Genomic DNA, 23,886 nt, shown 5'->3' on the forward strand with positions numbered 1-23,886 from the left:
GGCATTCTTTAATTTATTTCATTAGTAAATTTTAATTTTAAAGTATAAATTTTATACTTCTAATTTTAAATTTTGGTTCAACCAGTTTTACTCATTTGATGCTATTATAAAGAGAATTAATTTTTAATTTTTCACTGTCAATTAATAGAGACAAATTTTTATTATATTATCTTTGCATTTCTAATTTTCATCAACTTTCCGTATTGATTATAGTCTGCCTCCCTCACTGGGTACATTAGGATTTTCTATGCACAAGATAGATCATATGAAGCCAGATAGTTTTAATCTTCATTTCCAGGTTGGTTTCCTAACTAATTTCTCTGACCACAACCTTGAATATAATAATGAATAGAAATATTTATGTGTTCCTTTGTTTTCTAGAATGCACTTAGGTACAGACGTAAGCATCTTGTTTGTGAATATTAGGGCAATATTGAAACCACACATTGTGTATGTACATACTTTCATCCCTTTTGTATATTGTAAGGGTAGAATCTTTTACACAAAGAATTGAGTATTCAATGAATATATTGTATATTAATAACACACATAATATATATCATATATATATAATGTATATATTCAAATTTCTAAGCATTGCAAAGCTCAAGTCACTAAATTATACCTTCTCTGAGGGTGAGTCTGTTTTGAAGTTGGTTCCTCTTTTAGCAGGCCGTTTTCTGACCACACATGGGAACTGGTTGATTTGAACCAGGAGCCTATGAAAGTAGTAAAAGGAAGATCTTGAGATCAAAATGAGGTGACTTTGAAGAATCGCATCATCTCCTTCATTCTTGACTGTGGAGGATTGCCATGGGGAAGGAATGCAGAATTTACTATGTTCTCATGGAAGAATCAGGAGAGGCTGTTGGGCATTTAAGACGGGAATTATCACCTGTGTAAGAAGGCCTTTCAAATGCCCTACCTACTCTAAATCAGACGGAGTTACTTGGTGGTTTAAGAAGCACCTGTCACACATTTCCTGAATGTGTGGATTCCTATGATTTTAACAATATAATCAATTTTAATGAGGAAAGCAGCCATTATCATTCCTCAAAGCTGTAAAGGTATGCTTGATTTTATTTATGTTATAAGAGGGGTGTCTTCCATCTTGGGTCTTGAGGTGTACATATGAGTTTTTGGTAACATTTCCCCTGTCAGGAAACCAGCAAATCAAAACAAATCAAAACAAATAAAAACCAAACCAAACCAAACCAAACCAAAAAACTGATTAATTCTTGACCATTCACTTTGCCAAAAAAGTTCAGCCTTAAGTAGCAAGGCCAACTTCCCTCTCCCAACATCTGCTGAGCTGTAATCAGTTCCAAGAGACTGAAATGAGGCCTGTTTCAGAGAGGTTTTAGTTTTGGTTTCCTCCATGGCTGTAGCAAACCCTGAAGCCTCCCTAGCCCTCACCGTTTCTGCTTCCCCTCTTTGCCCTAACAATAAGGCTTCTCTCAGATTTACAACAATAAAATACTTTCAGAGGTGAACTGGCTAGCTAGAAGAGAATGTTAATGCACATTTGCTTTGTTCTTAATTAGATTCCTTCAGGGGAAACCTTCTGGCCTGGCTTATTATCTGGCTTTGTTGGAGCTTGTATGCTTTATCTAAACACTTTAAAGGAGTCTCTTCACCCATATATTACCTATAAGCTTACAATAGAGAGTTTTACAATACTGGTCAATTGGAAAAGGATCGAATGTGGGAAGCCTTTATAAAAGAGGTCTTATGATAGATTACTGTAAGGAAGGGAAAGAGAGTGGAAAGGTGGACTGATATAAAATGGAATAGAATTCTAGAACCACCACTCTCTGGGCTCACTTTTTGGTGAAATTTTTATTTACTTCTTGGTGAATTTTCTTCTGAAAAAAAATAACATTTACATTTTGGCAAGTCATTATTGGGTGAGAAAACATGAGTAGGAAAATTGTCCTTGTTGAGTCCTAAGAAGTTACTGATAAGTTATTTGTTCCAATTGTAAGCATAGTTGGTTCCCTGTACCCAAAGACCAGGGCAGAAAACTCAGTACCTATGAAAGTATCAAGAGTTTGTCCATCTTTAAAACAGGGTTCCCCCACCTTCCCCCAGTTTCTATCAAGAACATCACACACACACACACGTAAAAAACAAACCAGGAAGCAACCCACATCTAGTATATCTATCAAATACTGCCTCCTCTTCTCCCCTGGCTTATGCAGCTGGTGTTCAGGTTTTTGGTTCCTATGACTAACAAGAATTGAAAAAGAAACTCTTGTGTCTTTTCTACAGTGCAATTTGAAGACAGCGTGTGTCAGTTAGAGTTTCTATTGCTGTGGGCAAGCACCAGGAGCAAAGGCAATGTGGGTGGGAAAGGATTTATTTCAGCTTACGTATCCAGTTCACAGTCAGGGATGAAGGGAATCAGGGGCAGAAATTCAAGGCAGGGGCTTGTAGGCAGAAACGTGAGAAGCAGAAGCCACAGGGAAACTCTGCTTTCTAGCTTGCTCCTTATGGCTTGCTTAATCTGCTTTCTTGTACATTCAGAGATATCAACACCCACAATGGTCTGAGCCCTCTCACATCGATCACTAATTTAGAAAATGTCCCATAGGCTTGCTTGTATGCCAATGATATGAAGGCATTTTCTTAATTGTGAGTCGTCTTCTAAGATATGGCTAGGTTTATGTTAGGTTGAAAATAACTCCCCAGCGTATAACCAAAGGGCTACTCTTGGATATGTGAACCCCAACTTCCCTATGGCCTTCCCTTCTTCCCNCCCCCCCCCCTTTGACCTGTGACACCGTCACCCTCATCGTCATGGTGCATTCCCTCTGTCGATCATGAAACATCACTGGTAAGCCTTGGCACTTTCCCTAAAAGGCAGAAAGAGTTCTCAACTAACACTTTACAGATTCACGAAGGATGACAGCCATTGGCAAGGAATGAGTCAAGTGTCGTTTGTCACAAGCATATTCGACAAGTCACCCCACTTTCTTTAATAACACTACTCTCATTGGTAATAGGTATGAATGATTGTACAGTATTAACAGGAAAATGGTGATGATGACTTGATGATGACAATGACGATGATGACGATGATGATGATGATCTAAAGTGTTACAAGTGAAGATGTAAGAAGATCAGTCTCTTGATTCTTAGAAAAGAAACATCTGGGTCCTCCAACTCTTTCTATTCCATAAGTTCATTTTCCTAGAATTGGAAAGAGTATTAAAGGTCTTCATAAAGGTTTTCTAGATCTCTGTCCTGAACATGAAAAAGCAGGAGTGTCAGAGGACAACTGACAGGGTATTTATAAAGAAAAAAAAAAAAAAAAACAAACCAAAAACCAAATATCAAAACAAAAACAAAACCACCCGTGGGAATGGACTCAGCTAACACTAGATTAGAGTGATCAGGGCTGATGTGGGGAGAGGGATGTTAGAGCCGACCTAGCCTGGAAACATTTCTTGCTCCCCCAGTTACATCTGATGAGAGTCAAAGACCACAAAGCCAAGCTCTGACTGAGAGCTTCAGATTCTTTCAAGTGACTCTAGAGCTAACTAAGATGATAAATAGTTTATAAAATGCACCTTTTTTTAAAATCAGGTATTTTCCTCATTTACATTTCCAATGCTATCCCAAAAGTTTCCCCCCCCCCTCCCTGCCCCACTCCCCTACCCACCCACTCCCACTTCTTGGCTCTGGCGTTCCCCTGTACTGAGGCATATAAAGTTTGCAAGACCAAGGGGCCTCTCTTTCCAATGATGGCCGACTAGGCCATCTTCTGATACATATGCAGCTAGAGACAGGAACTCTGGGGGGTACTGGTTAGTTCATATTGTTTTTCAACCTATAGGGTTTCAGACCCCTTTAGCTCCTTGGGTACTTTCTCTAGCTCCTCCATTGGGGGCCCTGTGATCCATCCAATAGCTGACTGTGAGCATCCACTTAGAGAGCTGCGTACAGAACTTAGGAGGAGGTAGGTGAGTCTGACCTCCATCTTTAAGGAGGGAAGAAGCAGGGCTTTTGTAAACACTTAGGTTGGGTATTTTTAGGAGCTCAGATTTGACAGTTGTCCATATTATGTATATTCTGGCCTGATTCTCCTGTGCACAAGATGAATAATTTACCAAAATGCACATATAAGTATCCCATTATTATTCACTATAATGAGCCAAGACAGAAGTAATTCCCCACTTGGCCTGAATCCCCTACGGCTTAAGTTAACAAGACTCTACTTGGCTTTCCCATAGATAATGTGGGTAGGAGACACCTACATCTGGACTTGAGCAAGGCAAGGTATGTGTGGAAAAATTAAATGGGAAGCCTATACAGACCCAGGGCAAGGACAGTGTGAAGCATGTTTTTTCACAGCACTGAGAGATCTGTGGGATACCAAGTATGTAAGTGTCACAGGGGAGTCAGAATTGTCAAAATCTCACAGGAATTGGTAGCTAATATGAGCTCAGGAAGAGCATAATTACACTGAGCCTTCTCATGAGTCGAACACAGGGTGATTCCTCCTCTGTGGACCATCAGTTACATACTCGGAGCCAACTGAAAGACTTGTTCATTCTCCTTCCCTCTATCCTCCCCCTTCTCTTTTCTTCCCTCTGTCTCTCTTTCTTCCCTGAGACCCATGATTGAGAAACCTGTCTCTCTCTCCTTTGCTTCAGAGTAACAAGTATCTATGGAGGCTCAGCTGGCACTCAGCATCCACAGAGCTGCTTGGCTCTGCAGTTCACATACACTTTAGGACTGCTTCGGGCGTTCTGCTGCCCTTCCCTCGGCACATGGGCACATAGGAAAAGTCTCCTGCTCTTTCTTCTGCTTTTCTTGGAGAAATTTGGGAACTCCGGGGCTAAGCCTATTCTTTTCCACCCATGCTAGCAGCCAGACGTGCAGGCTCTGGGTGACATGAATTCAAACCAGCAACTCCTGGGACTGAACTGGAAGCATTTGCAAAAGTTTACCTGAGATTTTCTTGCCCTTGGGGAATCTCTCTGGGTCCTTCCTGACACAAGGAGAAAGGTTTGCTTGCCTTCTATTTTATTTTTTAAGAGAGATGGTTTGCATAATCTATATAAAATAAGCCACTGTTCTAGAGAAGATGATTGGCTTATTAAAAATACATAACATATATTTTTAAACAGGCAGAGCTGACATCCTACATACAGGAGAAGTGCTTATATGAATGGTGACGAATTCATCGCCCACCCCTCCTCCCCCATCTGTCCCTGCCCATCTGTCTGTTTAATGAGGGATCTATTTAAATAAAGAAAACCTTAAATAAGATTTTATTCAGATACAAAGACTCTTCTGGATAGCACAGAATGAACTACACAAACCTGCCAGCCTTCTATTTGGTCATTCAACCCACTTATATGCAACAATCTTTGCTTTCTAAACTTGAGACAGCATGATCTATAAATGGCATCCGAAAAGATGCATGTCCAACTTAATTTTCCAAACATCTTAAATGACATATATGTAGAATGAGAGAATAACGTTATAAGTAGTCACAAATGTTATATCTGAGGCATCTTTTTACAGTGTTGAGTGAAGAGGTAATACTCAAAGATTGTTCACTGTGGTCCTCGGCCATTAACAGTAGTGTTAAGAAGGTTCATCTCCTTAGGGATTCACTCCACATGATGAGTTTTTAAAAATGTATCACTTAACTTCTAAGTGAGAAAACTGATGCCTGGAAAGGCTCTGGTCTTTAGTGAATTACAGATCTGTGACTGGAACTTCTTATTAAAGTGTTTATTCTTGTTAATCCACAAGTTACCTAGAAAACCTACAGATAGAAAACAAGCTAATCCATTTTCACTGTATCCTTTGGCTTCATAAATAAATCATTTCTTAAGCAGTTCTGGCTTTCTCCTGAGCAGGAAGTGAGCGAGGGCTTGTTTATGTGCAGAAATGAAGAAAGAAGAATGACCTGGGAGGTTTAGGCCGTCTTTGGGATTCTGTGATCCTGTACATTATATGTGGGAAGGTGTTTGCGGGGGAAATCTGTGAGCTGTAATTTCTGAAGTTCCGGAGTCGTTGCTCCCATGACACTCATGTGGGGAGCCTGTGGCTGACTCGTGCCATTCTTCAAAAAGATATCAAGCTCCCCTGACTCTCTGCTTTTAATTTAAAATTTTAATTTATACTTTTCCATGGATGAGACTGAGACAGACATGGCCATGAGTAAATATGTCAGGATAATCTATTGAATGGGATTAAAATGGTGTATGCTTGGAAACATTTTAATTTCATGTTGCTCACTTCTTTGACTAGTTTAATGAACAAATCGGGAGGCTGGGTTTTAAAGCTGTAAGTGGGAAGGAGGAAAGAGAGCCAGGTGGCAAATAAATATCTGGAATTGCTTTGGGTGGCTTCTTGGAGCATCGCAGCAACACCTGGGAGAGCTCTGAAAGACAAGTGGGCAGCTGTGGGGTTAAATCCTAGCCACACAATGTGAAATCATACGTCTTATGCCAGGAACAGGAGTCTACAGGAGAAAGGGGTGGGCTAAGGGTGGTAAGGGAGAGAGAGGCCACTGTTAACTTAAAAGACCTGCTGTTTTCCCCAGGGCTTACTGGTTCTGCAATGGCATTGCTGGTGCTTTAACTCCTCTAATCCAGTCAGTCCCAAGGTAGCCAAAGAAGATGTCCCCAAATCAGCCATCTCTCAGAGATGATGCTACACCAAGCACTTACTCAGTATACTTTCTGTAGAGTGTTCATGCTTTACCTGTCCTAAGATGTAACCCTATCTCTGACTGTGGGGAGAATTATGCTTCACTAGTTTATGGTGTCTTCTGAGAGTAGGAGGGGCCCTTGAAATGATTTCAGTTGTGCTGACCTCATCATTCTCTGTACAATATCTTCCTGTACAACAGGAAAATAGACATTGTTTTTCTCAAGCTGCTGACCTGGTTCCACTTTCTCTATGAGTTGCTTCTTGTTCCAATCCTCCATCGCACAACTGTCTGCACTGATGGTTTGACTCTGACTCCCTTTTCCCTTTCAATCTACCTTACCTGAGAACAGTTCTTCAAGGCTTAAGATGGCCCTGTTTCTATGCAAACCTGTTTAAGCCAAGGACATTTCTGTAGAAGTGATCAGGGCCTGTTGACCCTATGAATTCTTTTGCAGGTGTGTACAGTTAGTTGTATTGATTGATCTCCCAATTATGGATTTTTAGGAGTACAGCATTTTACCAAGCCGAGGTCATCAATCTAGAGACCAGCCCATCACCACTCTTGTCAACACAGTGTGAAAGAGGCCTGATGAAAATACAAAGTTAGAGTTGTCTTACTGCCTCCAACTGAAAAAATAGGCAGGGAAATGAAACCTTACTCCAGAGCTTCAAATGGGATGACTGGAGAGCACTGAAAAAACAGAATGTTTTGGAAGTGGAAGAGAATCCGTAGGCAAGCTGGGAAAGCATGCAACAGTTAGCTAGTGAATGCTAAAACTATAAAGCTCATGTTTAATTTAATGAGCAGACTAGATATGTCTGGTAATTAGACATCACATGGGCAAATCATTACTATTTAAGAATAACTATTAAGAATAACTACTGTTATTCCTTCTTACTCTTGTTTTGGGCCTGGGTGTCACTATGTAGGTTGGTCTTGCACTTGTTATCCTCCTGCTTTGACCTCTTAAGAGGTGGGATTACAGGTGTAGATTACCTGTGCAGCTAAAGTTCACTTCTTCTAGAATGAAAAATAAAAGGGAATGGCCTTAGAAGTTCTGGGAAATGACCAAGAGAATTTATCACACTTGACTAAACTCACTTAGGTTCCTAGACCACAGAGGTTGAAGAGGGAGAAAGTTCTCTGACAGGTTCTGTTTATTGCCCCGTCCAATCAGCTCAGCCACATCCATTACTTCTTCCCGTCCCCATAGTAACACTGAATGATGCTATAAAGTCAAAAATCCTGCCCCAGTTCTCAGACAGAGAAATGGAAGTTCTCAGAGCTTTCCTGGTTAGTTTTTATTGTCAACTTGACACAGCCTCAAGTCGCCTGCGAAGAAGAACCTCAACTGAAGAATTGCCTTGAGCAGATTAGTCTGAGGGCATGGCTATGAGATTATCTCTATTGATGATTGATATGGGATAGGCAAGGGCCCAGATCAGTACATTCTGTCAGCAGCACCAGCTCTGGGCAGGGAAACCTGGGTTGTATAAGGAAGCTGTCTGAGTGTGAGCATCCTCCCATGACTTCATTCTTTCATGTCTTCAGTTCTTGCTTGAGTTTGCATTTACTTCCTTCAAGGCTGGACTGCAATATGGATATGTGGGATGAAATAAATCCATTCCTTTCCTAATGATGTTGGTTAAATGTTGATCATATCAACAGAAAATAAACAAACCCAGAACTTAAACAAAACAACTTTGTGTGGGTCTAGACAAGTAGCCTAGCCCTTTTATAACTGATGTTTTATGTCTTAGCTCCAAAATATTCCATTTGCACAAATGCCATCAAAGCTCATCAAGAAATCTCAACATCTGCCATCCTCCTCAGTATTGTCATGATCCACCTAGATGGCATACCTGGCTTTCCCTTCACTGACAACAGCCATCACTGGCTAGCTAACAGCTTCCCATTTTAGTAATGTGTAGTTTCTTTGATTCTGGCTGGTTTGTTCTAGGACTTCCCAAAGCTTCCCATGCATTTAGACTACCCTATTCTCTCTATAAGCCACAGCTATCTTCGCTCCTCTTATTCAACAATGTTAATTTTTCTCAATTCTAGACTTCTGATTTACACACCTGGCAGATACAACAGTTGGTGAATACAATCTTTTGCTCTAGTCTTTCACCTGAGCATTGCAGGAAACCATGCTCAAAACTGTCAGGGTGTTGAGTTGTATATTCTCGACCAACTGCATGAGGGACCTTCACCCAACTTGTGAATCCTGGGACAGTTCTTTTGCAATTATGCTTTCATTTTCTATAATAGTTACTTCAATTGTTCTTGACCTATTCCCCTTATTTCTGTCCCCCCATTTGCTTTCAGCTGGCAACTTTGTCATCTACTATGGAGAAAATAGAAGCCATCAATTGTCTCCATAGTTTCCTATTGTAATACAAGGTCACCCGTGTTTCTACTATTTTTCTTCGCTTAGGGGACAGCAGATTGATCATCTTTTCTTAAGTGCTTTAGATCCAATACTTTTCACCTTTACTATAACATTTCATTTTAATGGCAGATCTCTTTTCTTCTATATTATGGCTTGCTCCCATTCCATGAGACCATTTTCATCAGCACATATGCCAATAGAGAAGAACAAAAGGATGCAGGATTCTTTGTCATACTCACAACTATATCTCCAGGGTGGGTAGTCAGATTACTCATAGTATAGCTGGTCCTCAGCACATTGGCATTCCTATGGAATGTGAAGGTATTCTGTGTTTTCAGATACATCTCTACTGTTATTGTACATGCTAAGACACAGGAGAAACCCACATCTCATTGGTCACAGCTGAAACCACAGCATACTATTATCCCATAGCAGAGTAGGCATTCACATGATACTGTTCATTTCATTGCTTGTATTCTGGCTTCTCTCATTTCTTCAGGGCTCATACACTGCACATACACACACACACACAAACACACACACATACACACACATACACTCACACTACACACACATTCTCATATACATACACATACACACACAAACACACACACACACACACACACACACACACACACAGGGTACATTCCTTCCCTTCTACACATAAACACTAACACATATACATATGCACATGTATACTCACATGCATATCATAAAGCATGCATCTTCTGTACTAATGTAACACCTTCACTCCAGGTATTATTAGAAAGACACCAGTTTACACTGTAAAAGGCATTGATGATTGATGGTACATGCCAGACTTTGAATTCAACTTCTTGCACCCTTCAGATGTTTGGGGGTTGAATCCTCTCTCAAAAGCTTTTATTTCCTCCCCACTCTTCTGCCAAGTCTCTCAAAATATTCTCAACCGATACCTCAGCACAAATATTAGCTCTAGCAGAGTCATTACCAGGGTTACATTTCTGACTGTCTTCACCATAAAGGGTTTTCCCTTTCATAATTTAGGACCTTGTTGATGCTTTAGAGTTAGCTCTATTTGTAACTCAAGGAATAACAGAGAAGTTAAAGCCTCCCAAGAGAACAGCTTTTGCACTTTAGAATGCATTGGGAGTTGATTTAATGATATTTCATTTGGGCTCTTCTCTTCTTTTGCTCTGAAAAGTCATTTATTATTACTCTCTGACTTCTCTAAAGCAAGATCTTCTCCCTATCTCTTGGGCTGGCAGTATTAACATATTCTGATGCTTTATCCCAAGAGATGGAGTAAGGTTTGAGAGATTAAGAGTCTTCTTAATGGAAATTTGCTTAACTCTCAATTAACAAAAAAAGTAAAAGCACAACAAACAAACAAGCACCAAGCTAATATTGGAATGCACATTAATGAGAGCGATCCGGAGACGTGTATTCAGAACTCGCACATATAACACATTACCTCTACCAGCTTTCCTTAAATTGAGGACTCTATAGAAGATTACATTAAAGGTACAGATGAAAAATTGAAAAATGATTTTCATGGTTTCCCAGTGGTAACATTATTTTAAAACAAGTTTATATAGAATCATAAAACTAGATATAAATGCCTTCAGCATATTCCATTACATGACTCTAAATTCTTAAAATATAAGTTCTATGCACACATAAATACCAAAATTGGAATTTGCAATATTCATTTAATGAAACAGATGAAATTTTATTAAAATTGGATCCCAAGTTGCATCTTGGACCACAGCACTGACAGCCATAGGCCACCATTTTTCAATTTAACCAATGCAACGTGATGGCTGAGTCTTCCCCATCCCAACCCTAGAGGACTTTCATTACACAGCAGACTCAGTCTCATTCAGTTTTTCTTGGCAGGAACGCATCACTGACCCTATAAGTCACCTCTGTATTTTCCTCATTAGCCTGAGAGAATGGAAGGACTTCCCTGTAGCACCGTGATAATAGAAACAAGTACCAACTTGAATATTTAAATCTAATTGTTACCATGCTACTTGCAGACTATGGATGCGTTACATTTCCCCAATTATAATATAAATGAAAATTAGATTGAAAAATACACAAAAAAATGCCCTCTGAGACACTGTGTGTATGTCTGCATTTGGGTATAGAGTATACCAACCTCACCAAGGGACATATATCTCCATGGACATTCTGTTTACCCCATGAGTGTTCTTTTGATGCCACATTGAGAAACATTGCAGGTATTTTAAAATCACAAACAGGTATTAACCACCTGTTGGATGCCAGGTGGCCTGTGGGAAGTGATGTCACACGGAACAAACAGCACCAATGTTGTCCTCATCCACATTCTATTTACAGCCTAGCAGAGAAAGCTTTAAATCAGTGATTCTCAACCTGAGGGCCATGACCCCATATGGGGTCGCAGATCAGATTTCCAGCTTATCAGGTATTGACATTTCGATTCAAACAGTAGCAAAATTAGCTATGAAGCATCAAAATAACTTCATGGTTGAGGATCACACAACACGAGGGACTATATTAAAGGGCCATCGCATTAGGACAGTTGAGGATCATTGTTTTAAATGCTGAAGTTCAAGTAAGTAAATTTGGCAAATATTTTGAAGATCTTCAGCATTAATATTGCAGTACAAGAGGATTTATATTTAGAAGGACAGGTTTGAATCAGAGCCTGAGCCCTATCTTCCTGCTCTCTACTCACAGCAGCATTATCAAACATGATTCCAACAATAGCAGTAGAAATATGAAGACATTTTCTAGTGAAACCTCCTTCCCATCCTAAAATTCCAGTCATCAATGATTCCCAGGTTTACAAAGCTATTACTATGGGAGGAAGGCACTGTCAATCTGGCTTAAAAGACTTGTTCTCCATGTCTATGGATATCTTAGATAATCCTGCCGAATTTTGTGTATATGTGTGACTCTTGTTTTCAGTTTGGACATGCTTTCCACATAAGCATCTTGCTGCTCTCAGACGAGGGTGGTTAAGATCACTACCTGACCCTGGATCCAGCTGGACATTTCTTTACCACTCTGCCCCAGATTTGCTCAAGCCCCACAGCCCTCTCCTCTCCTCCCCATGGTCTCCTTTAGCCCATGCTTCAGTCTCTGGAACCGATCTGTCTATATCTCTCTGTTTTCTTTGTCCTGGACTAGATGCAGCTTCATGAGGCAGGGAATTTGCCTCTTTACTGTACTCTCAGTTGAAGAAATTTGTCTTATGTATAGTAGGTGCTCGTTAAGTACCAGTTGAATGATGGCAGTTTTATTTGACCATTCAGAGGCAAAATATAAAATAAAAGATGAGAATAAAGAAGATCAAAATGTTAAAGTTTGCAGATTTTGCATTTCGGGAAGTGGAGTCTTTTGACAAAAATTCTAGCCTGTATTATAAATGATGTTTTCAAGATAAAAGTTCTGGTGCCTGCAGCCCCAACGACTAGCATTGCCTACCTGTCCCTGTAAGCATCTAACTCCATGTGTGATGCTAAAATCACAAGAAAGGGTTTCATCATTACCATGGAAAAGGATCAGATAAGAGAGTCCAGTGATCTGAATGTGTCTTCGAAGGCAGGCCAGGGACTTAAGCTTAAACAGGAGAGTTGACAGAGGAACAAGAAACATGCATAATTGAGGAGGTACTATCTCTGTGAGCGCTCCTTGTCTCAGTCTACTTCTGTAAGGAGGTCTGAAGAAATCCTTACTGATTGAAGGGTCAGCCTGGTTCTCAGGAGGTGATTGCCACTTCTCTAATGTTCAGCCTGGAAATTGGATGTAATTGCTCTCATCCAGGAGGTAGGCTGTCTTGGGAGCCTTTGCTGTTCCTGGAACCTCAGGTAACTATAATTTCTAGGACAATGACCTGAGAAGTTCAAGAGCATTTCAGGAATCTGGCACAGGAAGTTGTCAAAAGCTGACAATACCCAGCTCCTGTTGTGTGTTTCTTCAGGCTTGAGGGGAAAGATACTGGTTAGGTACCAATGGCTTCTCCACAGACACAACTTGAGCGATGAGCTTGTTTCTCTGCAGGTGTAAGCAGGTGATCAAATGTAGAGGAGTCAGATCGAAAGCAAAAACAGAGGTGCCCAGCTTTCCACTTAACATTTAGTCATCTTGTAGTACAAGTGAAGAATTGGTACTTTTAGCAAAAGCACTCTGTATGCTCAGAATAGTGCCAGCTCTAGTTTTTAAGAAAACAAGCAGTTCTTAAGAGTGAGTCCCTAGAGCAGGAGTGGGGGAGCTAGCCAAAGACAAAGTCTCAGGTTTTGCCAGCCATCTTGCTGGAAGTTAAAAGGTGCAGGCCTTACTGGTCTAAGTTTTCCCCTGTTTACCAACTTTGGAAACCCCTGTTTTCAGCTGTAGGGTTGGAGTCTCACCTCTGAAAATAAGAAAGAAAAACAAAGAATACTAGCAAAATACAATTCTTGAGAGATCTCTCTTCATACTCAGTGCAGTTGAAGAGTGACATTTGCTTCCAGCTCCCATGGTCCCTTCCAGGCACTTTTTTGGCTCACCCTGATTCTTATTTCTACCCACTCTCCTCATACTGCAGGTGGCTACGGACACATAAAGTATGGCCCTAAATGGCTTTCCTTTCCTTTTAGATTATTTTATCACTTGTAAGTGCTATAGATTTGCAAAACTGTGAATAGATACAGTCAGCCAAATGCTTCCAGCCTCAGTCTTGAGATTCTCAAAACTTCAAATCAGGAAGCTGCCTAGGTCTGAGTCACTTTGATTGGCCTCTCAGTGCTTTGCATGTAGTCACTGAAGATCACTCTGCCTCAACTGCCTTATCTCTGATCTGTGAGTAATGTAGATGGTTTCTCAAAAGTCCTTATGCAGAATGGTTATCTTAATACATGATAAGTTCTCACAAGTACTCCTGGAGGAACAGCTAGCCAGCTCTGCTTTTAAGGGATATTTACAAATGAGCTGTAATGAGTTCTGTTCCACCAAGTACTACTAGGTAGGGTTGGCTTGGACTGTACAAATTTTACGTGTCTAGGAGTTGTCAAGACACCCAGAAGTTATTAACCTTCCTCACCTTGACTGGTGGCTCTCTCTTATTTAACATCAAACATGCTCCCACCCCACCCCCACCCCCTTGTGCTTCTTGTTAAAGAGGATCCAGCTCATGGCCTCAAATAGCATGGAAGGGGCACAGGTTTGGACGATCACTTAACCATACTTCTCCAATACTTCCTGAGTTTTCTGCCCTACTGTTCAGGGGATCAGGAGACAGTACTTCCCCTACTATCTCCCTCACCTGGCATTTAGCAACAGCATCTTACCCTTGAGGAAGGGCCCCACAAGAATCAAGCAGAAAAGGCCCATTCTCCCAGCAGGAGCAAATTAATAGGAACACCAGAAGTCCTCTGCCCTTGAGCCAGAGCTTAAAGAGATGGTTTTCATTGAAGGCAGTATGATTTAACATATGAAAGCAGTATATTTGAATACAGCAAGTTAAACCAGATATTTCTAATGAAAGGACAATATGTCATTACTAATCATTGGATAAGCCCTGGCATGATGTTATCAGTACACTTTGTCCAGGTAGTAAGAAGTAACATTGAGTAAGAAACCCCACTGCCAATTCATTGCTTTAAAAGAAATTGAAAGAGGAACTAATTGAACTGTCAGTTGTGAGATTATCAAAATAATTTTGAGACTATATTACTGTGAAGTTTTTGCCATATATCTTGGAAAGCATTCAAAGAATTTAGGGGCATTGTAATAGGAGATTTTTATTGCCATTTCTGTGCTTCTGTTAACAAGGTTGCTTTAAAAGCAAAAGTAGAAAAGAATTGATCCTAAATGTTATCTCATTATAGAAGTAAATGATTTTTTAATTTGTGGTATGAAAAGCCAGGCTTACCCATGAGATTAAGCTCTGTGTTTACAATTCAAGTTAACTTTTTGTGGTTAATTATTACTTAGAAGGTGAAGCATATCTATATTGTTTTGTCAATTTTCTACTTGCGGTGGTAACTCATTTTAAAAGCAAATATTATTACTTAGAATTTTATAGCCGAAGGACATAAATGAAATTTGAAATTCAATCTCTCTATATTTTTGTTACAGATAAATATGATAGGTAATCAATAAAATGTTTTCAAGCGGAAAATGCATCCTGCTGAGGACATATACAGGAAGGATAAGCTCAAGTTCAAAAGGGAGCCATATACACTTGTGACGTTTAGACAAGAGCTTGTTCAGGAATTCTGAAGATAGATTATAGTGGTTTTCAATCGCTGAAGTGTTTAACTCCCACTGACACAAAGATAGGGTCTCTCTCTCTCTCTCTCTCTCTCTCTCTCTCTCTCTCTCTCTCTCTCTCTCTCTCTCTCTCCCTTCCTCACTCCTTCCCTCTATCCCTCTCTGTTCTCCCATCAAATAAATTCTAGGAATGTTTTATTTTCAAGTGAATGAATTGTTTTCTGTAGACAGACATAAATGTTTTTGAAGCTTTGGTTTGATGAAATCTGCTTGTGGATACACTGAAGGTTATAAAATGGCACCAAATAAAAGTTAGAATCTTTCTGTTCCTTGTCACCTGCATTTATTGTGGCTCCTGAACTTCACAGAGGCTGGTCTCTTTGCCAGTCTGTGCTCTTAGGAGTTCATTTATCTCTTCAACCTTATTGGATCTCCTCTCTACCCAACCCAGAGCTAGTTAAACTGTGGGCCAAGCCTTGTTTCTTTTACCTGACAGTTAACAGACTCGCCTGCCTCTTGTCAGTGCAGGGACCGTATCTCTGCCACCATGTCTACTGTGAGTGTGTACATCTTTGGCCCCGCGGAGCACATTCGTTCTCACATTGCATTCTGGGTCCTTCTGTATCTATTTGTAGCTCTGCAGGCACATCTCTCTCTCTCCCTTGGGGGGGGGCGGTGGGAAACTACAGGACATAAACAGTGACAAGCAATAGTCATTTGCATCTCCAGCCTTTCATGTTGAGGGGCTCACAGGCTGCAGTCATGGGGTGAAGTGAGGAGGAAGAGGGACACTGTTGAGAATCTTGCCTGTCCTGAAATCTTCAGAGGTAGCGGGGAGCTCTTGAGGAAGCCCTGGTTCTTTGAGGTGAATAGGACCCATCTTTGCAGGCTTCATGCCGCTTAGGGGCACAAGGAGATTATCAGCACCTGGGAGGTCTGAGGTAAATAAGTTCAAGTCTTGATTAACTACAAGTTACATATTTGCTCATGGATTATCTGTGACCTATTTGAAATACTGATCTACTTTCTGTTCCCTGTGCCTCTGGGCCTTTGCTACCGCAATGTGGTAAATGTGCTCAAAAAATATAAACTAATTTTCATATAAGCCTGAGGGTAAAGTAAGAGGAAAAGCAATGTGCAGGCAAGATAGTCACACAATATGCCCCTAAATCAAGGAGAAATGATTTTGTATCATGGCTTCTACTGGATGATTCAAGCTTCTCCTGCTTTGTGTTCAGGAAGTTTCATTAATAATTGATTGCCTGTTTTTAAAATATTGTTGCTGTTTCATTTTCTCCTGGCCATATAAAAACACATGTATAATATCTCTCTCCCTCCCTTTCCCCTCTCTTTCCTCCCTCTCTCTCCTCTCTTTTTCCTTCCCTCTCTTCTCTCTCCTTCCTTCTTCCCTCCCTTTTCCTCTTCTCTATTCCTCCTCACCTCTCCATCCTCTCCTCCTATCCTCACAGGTGTACCATAGATGATCGGGTCACCCGGGTAGCCTGGCTAAACCGCAGCACAATCCTCTATGCTGGGAATGACAAGTGGTCCATAGACCCTCGAGTGATCATTTTGGTCAACACGCCTACCCAATACAGTATCATGATCCAGAATGTGGATGTATACGATGAAGGTCCATACACCTGCTCTGTGCAGACAGACAATCACCCCAAAACCTCCCGGGTCCATCTCATAGTGCAAGGTAAGTTACAGCTGGACCTGTGGCTGACACTCTTTGTGGAAGAGGACTGGAAATGCAATCTTTTTCTTTGTGTTTATGTATAAAGACACAAAAGCTCACTTCCCTCTATTAAATCCACAGGTTGAGCATTTCAAAGCTTCTTTTAGAAGTTTTTCAGTTTTTTTCTCTAGCACTTTGTTCTCACCAGGAAGCTTTTGTTCATATATGGCTGAACTTTCTTAAGAAACTTAGCATTTGAAGCTGGTGGAAGATTCAAACATAGATAAATGCAGTATTAATCACAGAGGCCTTTATTTCTCTAAGGCTTGTTTCATTAATACAAAACAAAACAAAACAAAAAAAAAAGGGCTAATATTCATGTGAAACTGGCTATGTGTGTTTTAGAAATGACACTGAGTTCTAGCCAGTTAGGTCCTCTCTGGCATTTCTTTACTTGTCTAATGACACATCCTTTCTGCACCAGTCCCAGAATGGAGCCAAGAGAGAGCTTATCAGAATGATACCTCCATGTCAGAAATAAAGTCATATGGTTAAAAGGAGCAGGAGTACTTCAGCATTATTGTCTCTATTCTAAAAATCTGACTCAGTTTAGCCAAATGCCAGACACAATATGTTGAGTTAAAAATGTCTGCAGAGCTGTAATGTGAAGACCATGTTAAGGCAAGGCAAGCAATGAAAATAAACTTATTTTAAACTATCCCAATTACCACCACTGTTTAAAGCATTGTGCTATTATGGTTAGAGTCAACATTCAAACAGAATTCCATTGCCTAATGATACATCCTTTCTGCAACCAATGGAAAACGTAGGTTGACCTCTCTCAGAGTATTCAGCTTATGTTTGAAAGACATCTACCTGGCTCTCAGATAGGGGCTCAGTGTATGATTTAGTCATTGTCAATGTCAGTTTATCTGATTCTATCTTCCATAAATTCAACAGATTTTTTGGTGCATTTAGATTATGAAATGTATACACTATACTTCTAGAGCCAGGATAATTTTTGAAAAATAAAATATAGATCACAACTTATTTCAGTTGGTTTCATAGACCATAGTAGATGGGAGTTAGCATCTCTTGAGCTTCAATAGCTTCTGCTTCACATGCCCACTCTTTCCTTTGAACAGTGCAGCAGCCATTACCAGCTCAGTATCCATGTCTGTAGACTCAATTTTCAATGGATACGATGGGTCAGAGATATGTCTATTATAACTTGTTGTCCTCAAGAGCTATTCTGAGAGACACAGCACTAAAGCCTGGCTTCTATCAAATCTATCAAATCCCACATGATTTTAGAGATTCAAAGATGTCTCTCATGGAATGGGCATCAACAGATATTGCTGTTTTAAACATAAGTATTCCAGCCAGAGGGTAAGGGATTGGGTCAGGATCACTGCTTGGAGACTTGAGATTGCTTACTATCTGAAACTAAAGGCACAGCTACTTCCCTTCTTAAAGGACAATGGAGGCACTGGGTGAAGTTAGTGATCAAAGATGGATTGAAATGTCCTAATATCTGCTTGCCACTTGGGCTTGATTCTCCACAAGAACAATATAATCCTCAGCCTTGAAGGTGGCACCTCCATGGTCTTCAAAGCATAGTTGTCTTCACATCCAGATGATGTGTGGTACTTAAATGGAAAAAAAAAAAAGTTAGGTGCTATATAGTAACAGAATCAAACAGAACAAAGCTATTGGCATCAACAGAATAAAACAAACATGTAAGGCTGGGACAGGCTACACAGGGCTCATAGGGAGTGAATTCAGGATGATATCTCTTCAGTGTACTTTGAGTAATTCCTGGTATGTGGTGTGGAAACTTAGAGTGTCATTAGGTCACTCAGGGAGACTCTGAGTCTTGGGGCACATGGGCAGTAGCTTCTCCTATCCCCCTGTTCTTCACAACCAAGGTCCAGCCTTCTGTAGCTCTGGTCTCCTAGGAGCTTTCAGAATACAAAGGCAAGCCAGTAGGTGGCTGGGGGAAGAAGGGTGTTCTACTACCAGAACCTTCCAAGCATGGGACTTTACATTAATCAAGAGCCCAGGAGCATGAGCTTGACAAGAGCATCCCTCCTGGTCCTGGTGAGTGTTGCAGAATCCTCAGGGGGGGCAGATGCAGTCGCCCTCTTGCTCTTCCTACTCAGTGAGAAAGAAGCCAAGGTCTGTTCTCTTCCCAGCAGCTATCGGCTTTTGTCCAGTCTATAGATTAATTTTTCAGACTTGGTGTTAGTTCAGGTTAGATAAAGATAATGAAAGTTTCCTAATCCTCTTAAAGAAGATTTATCTGACTGAGTAGAAAGCTTTTGGAGTACAATAAGGCATGTATAAAACTGAGGCCTAATCTTGCCCTTAATTTCAAATTGCTGATGGGTATTGATTTTGCAATAAGAAAAACTGAAAAATTTCCGAGCTGCAACTTGTCTGTTTTTCTTTTTTTTCTTTTTTTTTTTTGAAAAAGGGGATTTATCTCCTATTTGACAAAATTAATATCTCATTACTGCTACAAATTGGGTGCTGTGAGCAGAAGGGAGACCCTCTCATGCAGCTTCTGGCTTTGTTTTGTTCTTCTGCTATGTCCAGGCACCGGGGCTGCTCTGCCATGACTCATAATGCCTTGTAGACTATGGTAAAGGGCATCTTTCACCACGTGTCCAATGGCACTGTTTGCTTAGTCTACTTGTTTATCAGCCACCTTCATTAAAATTCACCATGGTTCCCCAGGTACTTCTTGGCCACTGGGGAATTAAGCCTGTGTAATAATGTCATCTAGACCATATAAGTAAGTGGGAAAGAAACCTAGAGCTGTGTCAAATTGTAGATGTGGGTCAGGTTAGTCACAGGAGGAAAATTCACTTGGCAACCCTGTCAGGGATGTACTACAGTGGGGACAGGGTTGGGGATTGAGGCATGGGGGTGGGACGCAAGACACAGAGAGACAAGGAGAAGCTACAAGTTGCTTCCAGCATCCAAAGCAGTGTCATGAGCATGGACTGTGGCTTTTCCTGGAGAAATGGAGAGGCACCTAAGAGATATTGTCTAAGGGCAATGGAGAGAACTGATCATTAATGCTCTGAATGAGAAAGAGATAAATTAGAGTACATATATTTATGAATTTGGGGAAGTGATTACGGCCTTGATAATAAGTGCTGAGATAAAATTCTATGATCATCTGTAACAACAGCATCATATAGATGTGACAACATGAAGGTGCAGCTGTAGTTTAATACCAGTGTTTGAGAATCTGTCGTATCAGGGTTTACTAGCTTGATAGAGGCTCAGCTGATAAGGCTAACTATTCCTAGAGAACAAGAATCATGATTTATTTATCTGGGGTCCCAGCCATTAGCCTGCTGTGGCATTGTAGATGCTCAGGGATGTTTATCTCTAAGGTAATCCAGCAAGGAGGCATGCTGAAACCTCTCCAAGTGGACAGGGGTGTAGAGGTGAGCCAGCCATTGTTTGATGAGTTTAAGTGGATAGTCATAGAGAAAGTTCTCAGTAGGGCAGAAGTCTAGAACATGCCATGCTAAGAGATCTACCATGCCAGGGATGCTTCCAATTCCACACATTTATTCAAAGATGCTCACAATCTTGATTGCATTTGACCCTTGCAATAAACTCTGGGAAGCTGCAGAACATTGACTGCTATATCAATTTGCAAATTAACTGACTGTATGTAGCTTAGGAAGGTGGGAGCCTGCCATGGTCCACAAGGGACAAGCAGTAAAGACTGGTCTTGAACCACAACCACATTGATACAGGGAAATTTGGCGTCATCTCTTAGGGTTATAAGTCTCATTTAAAAAGAAATCAGGCATGGACTCAAATGAAAGCTAATGACAATTATTATTAAAATTTAAAGGAGATAAACGCCCAGAGCAGAAGGGCTTCATACCCCAGCAACTATCCTGAGGCAAGAATGGAAAAGCCAAGCCATTGAAACTGATATGCAAGTCAGATACTTGGTGGACCAGCAACTAAATGGAGGGTTTCAAGGCTTTAGGGAAAGAACAAAGGAGCCTAAAATGTTGGCTCCCATTGTTAAAGAAAGCCTGTTTCTACTTCTTTTCTAGAGATAGAAAAAAAAAAAAAGGAAAAGTGGGTCTACTTAGGAAGCCACATGGCTGTGAACTCTAAGTTACTATACTAGAAGTGGGATTCTAGGAAGAAAAGTATAGTACCTTACTAAAGGACTAATTATTCTTCTTATCCTTTTAGTAAGGCTGACAGGTGAGCCTGCCCTTGGGATTGGCCCTAGGGCAACTGATTGACACAGCCCAACTAGAATGCTGGGAGTCTACCTAGAGGTTCTTTTCAATGGTTCTGGGGTTTTCCCTCCATGGACTTTTGCTGTTATAGTAATAGTATGATTGCAAGACCGACATCTCAGCTTTTTCCAATGCCTCTCTCCTGCCAATCATGCTTGCTTACTTCTCTGCTCTAGTGCCATAAAGAATGTCTCTGATTTTTTTTTCTTGTATATTATTTTGTTTTGCTTCCCTCTGACTGCCAACATTGAATGGTACCATCAGGAATTAATGACAAAGCCCCAAAAAGAAAATGAGCTGTGAGGGAGGGACCCTAAAGCCGCCATAAATGCTACAAAGAAGCTGGGAGAGAGGCAGAGAGAAGATAATTAATTTTCTAGTAGCTCATCCCTCCAGGGGTACACATTTTAAATGTTACCATTTTATCCTATGTAAGTACTGAAAACCCCTTCTCCTTTGGGAACCCGAGATCTAATTGCCATCCTAATCTTCATTAGCTCTCCATGTTCTGAAACCTCACCAGATCTACGAGTACTGGTGATCTGGGGTGTCGCTATTTGTTAGAAATGGATGCAGAAGGGAAATTGTGTCTATCGTTGCTTGAGGAGTGTTGATGTTCTCAGCCTTTCTCTGGGCTGGCTTAGAAATCTGGGGCCTGTAAGGTATTTCTCTCATGGATTGAATATTTTTTACGAAGCCTAGATTTATTCAGAGACTCAGAAATGATTAGTCTTAAGATGAAATAGGCTCAACATGCTAGAAAACATGTTAGGCAAGCATGAGAATATGAGTTCGGATCCCAGCAGTGACATAAAAATGCATGCATGTAATCATTGCACAGGAGAGGAGAAGGGGGATGCCTGGAGCTTAATGGCCAGTCCTTGCTGAGTCAGCACACTCCAGATTCAGTAAAATTTTCTCTCTCAAAAGATAAAGTAGAGAAAATTGAGGAAGATATTGAGGCCTCCATACACATGTATATATATATATATATATATATATATATATATATATATATATAAATATATGTGCATGCACATGCACCAAATCCCCAACACCCCTACACATACATACACCTACATGAAGCAGAGATAGAGAGAAATATGAAATATTAAATATTAAATTCATGCATAGGAGTCTTCACAAAAGGCTTCTGTAATTTTTATATATACAAATGGCTTTGGGTGTTATAATGTAGATCCTGTTTTGGGGAGACTAGCTGTTATCTGAAAGGAAATCTAGTTTTCTGCCCACTCCATTCTTATTGGGTCCCTGTTAGCTCGGGCACTGGCCACATTATGCACTAACCGTGTCTCAATTGATCTTTGCATCTACTTGACAAACTATGCATCATCTTCATATCTTACAAATAAAGAAACCAAGGCTTAGATTGAAACTGCGCTAGACGATAGAGCTAGTAAGTGTTTTAAATTCCCTTCACTGCATTTATTCATTTGGGTTAAGCTTTTGGCACTGGAGAGAAAGCTATCAAAATACAAATAGTCAACAAGGCACTTTGCATGCATTATCTCTTTTGATTATTCTTTACAAAATCCCTGGAAGACAGAGCAGAAAGTCACCACTCTATAAAGCAAGAAATGAAGATCCAGGGAGTCAGGAGTGCTTTGAATGAGTTAGGCTGGCAGGGAAGTGGCTACGAACCTCTTAATGAAGGTATTTTTTGCTATGTAACCCCCAGAATTGTGTCCCTCTGCCATACTGCTAATTCAGAGTTAAGTGAATGGGCAGGAAAATGCTGCCCTTTAAGAGAAAAACAAGTTCTAAAGAAGCTAAGAAGAAAGGCAGATGCTGATGAGAAATTTCTGGGTTGGGAGCTACAGGCACCTGGGAGGAGGGTTTACAGCAGGATGATGCAGACAGAGCCACGTGGTGCACAAGATTTTTCAGAGACAGAAACCACTTCCAACTCTTCTTTGTACCAAACCTTTTCTCTGTGATTTCCCCCTCTCCTCCCAAATATTACCAAGGCATTTGAATTAACGTGTATAATTATGAGCTTAAAGAAAAGCAAGCAGTCAACCTGAAATACATTTAATTTATTCAGCCTCTATTTTAAATTATAATCACACTTGTTCTTCACAGAAGCAAGGTGGAAAAGTAGAAAAGAACAAGCCTGGGCATGAGAAAATGTACTCCCCAGCCTAAGCTTGGCTCCTGAGTCTTTAGGACATTACCTTCCAGGTTTCTTATCCTGGGATGAACAGCATGCAGTAAAACTGATTTTCTGTGTGCAGCACGCACACTTTAATCCTCTCTGTAGGGGCTGGTGAGATGGCTCAGTGAGTAAAAGTGCCTGCTGCCAGGTGTGATGACCCTACATGTTGCAGGGAGAGAGAACTGATTTCTCACAAATTGTCATTTGTTGTCCACACTAATGTGCCATGGCCTACCCCATACACAAGTATACACAGACACACAAACATGAAGAAATGAACAAAGTAGTTAATAAAATCCTCTGTGCACACTTGTCCATGCGTCTCTCTCTCTTCCTTACTTTCATGCTTCCCCCTTCCTGTCCCCCTTCCTCTCTCCATGTGCTCTTATATCCCATTTTGACACACGGTTCTGAGCCAGGAACTATAAGCAGCATCTATGCATCCGTGCCCAT

General features: G+C 40.6%; 1 protein-coding gene across 5 annotated transcripts in view; it reads left to right on the forward strand.

Annotated features, from left to right (window-relative positions):
• Nucleotides 1–23,886, forward strand: part of Opcml (opioid binding protein/cell adhesion molecule like) — a 1,139,977-nt gene that overhangs the window by 869,912 nt on the left and 246,179 nt on the right. For all 5 annotated transcript variants that reach the window (XM_029482074.1, XM_029482075.1, XM_021172107.2 and 2 more), the window contains one exon: nt 16,760–16,992. In XM_029482074.1, coding sequence (XP_029337934.1) covers nt 16,760–16,992 — 233 coding nt within the window. The remainder of the gene's footprint in view (nt 1–16,759; nt 16,993–23,886) is intronic.

The sequence above is a fragment of the Mus caroli genome, chromosome 9, assembly GCF_900094665.2.
Source record: "Mus caroli chromosome 9, CAROLI_EIJ_v1.1, whole genome shotgun sequence".
Classification (NCBI taxonomy): domain Eukaryota; kingdom Metazoa; phylum Chordata; class Mammalia; order Rodentia; family Muridae; genus Mus; species Mus caroli.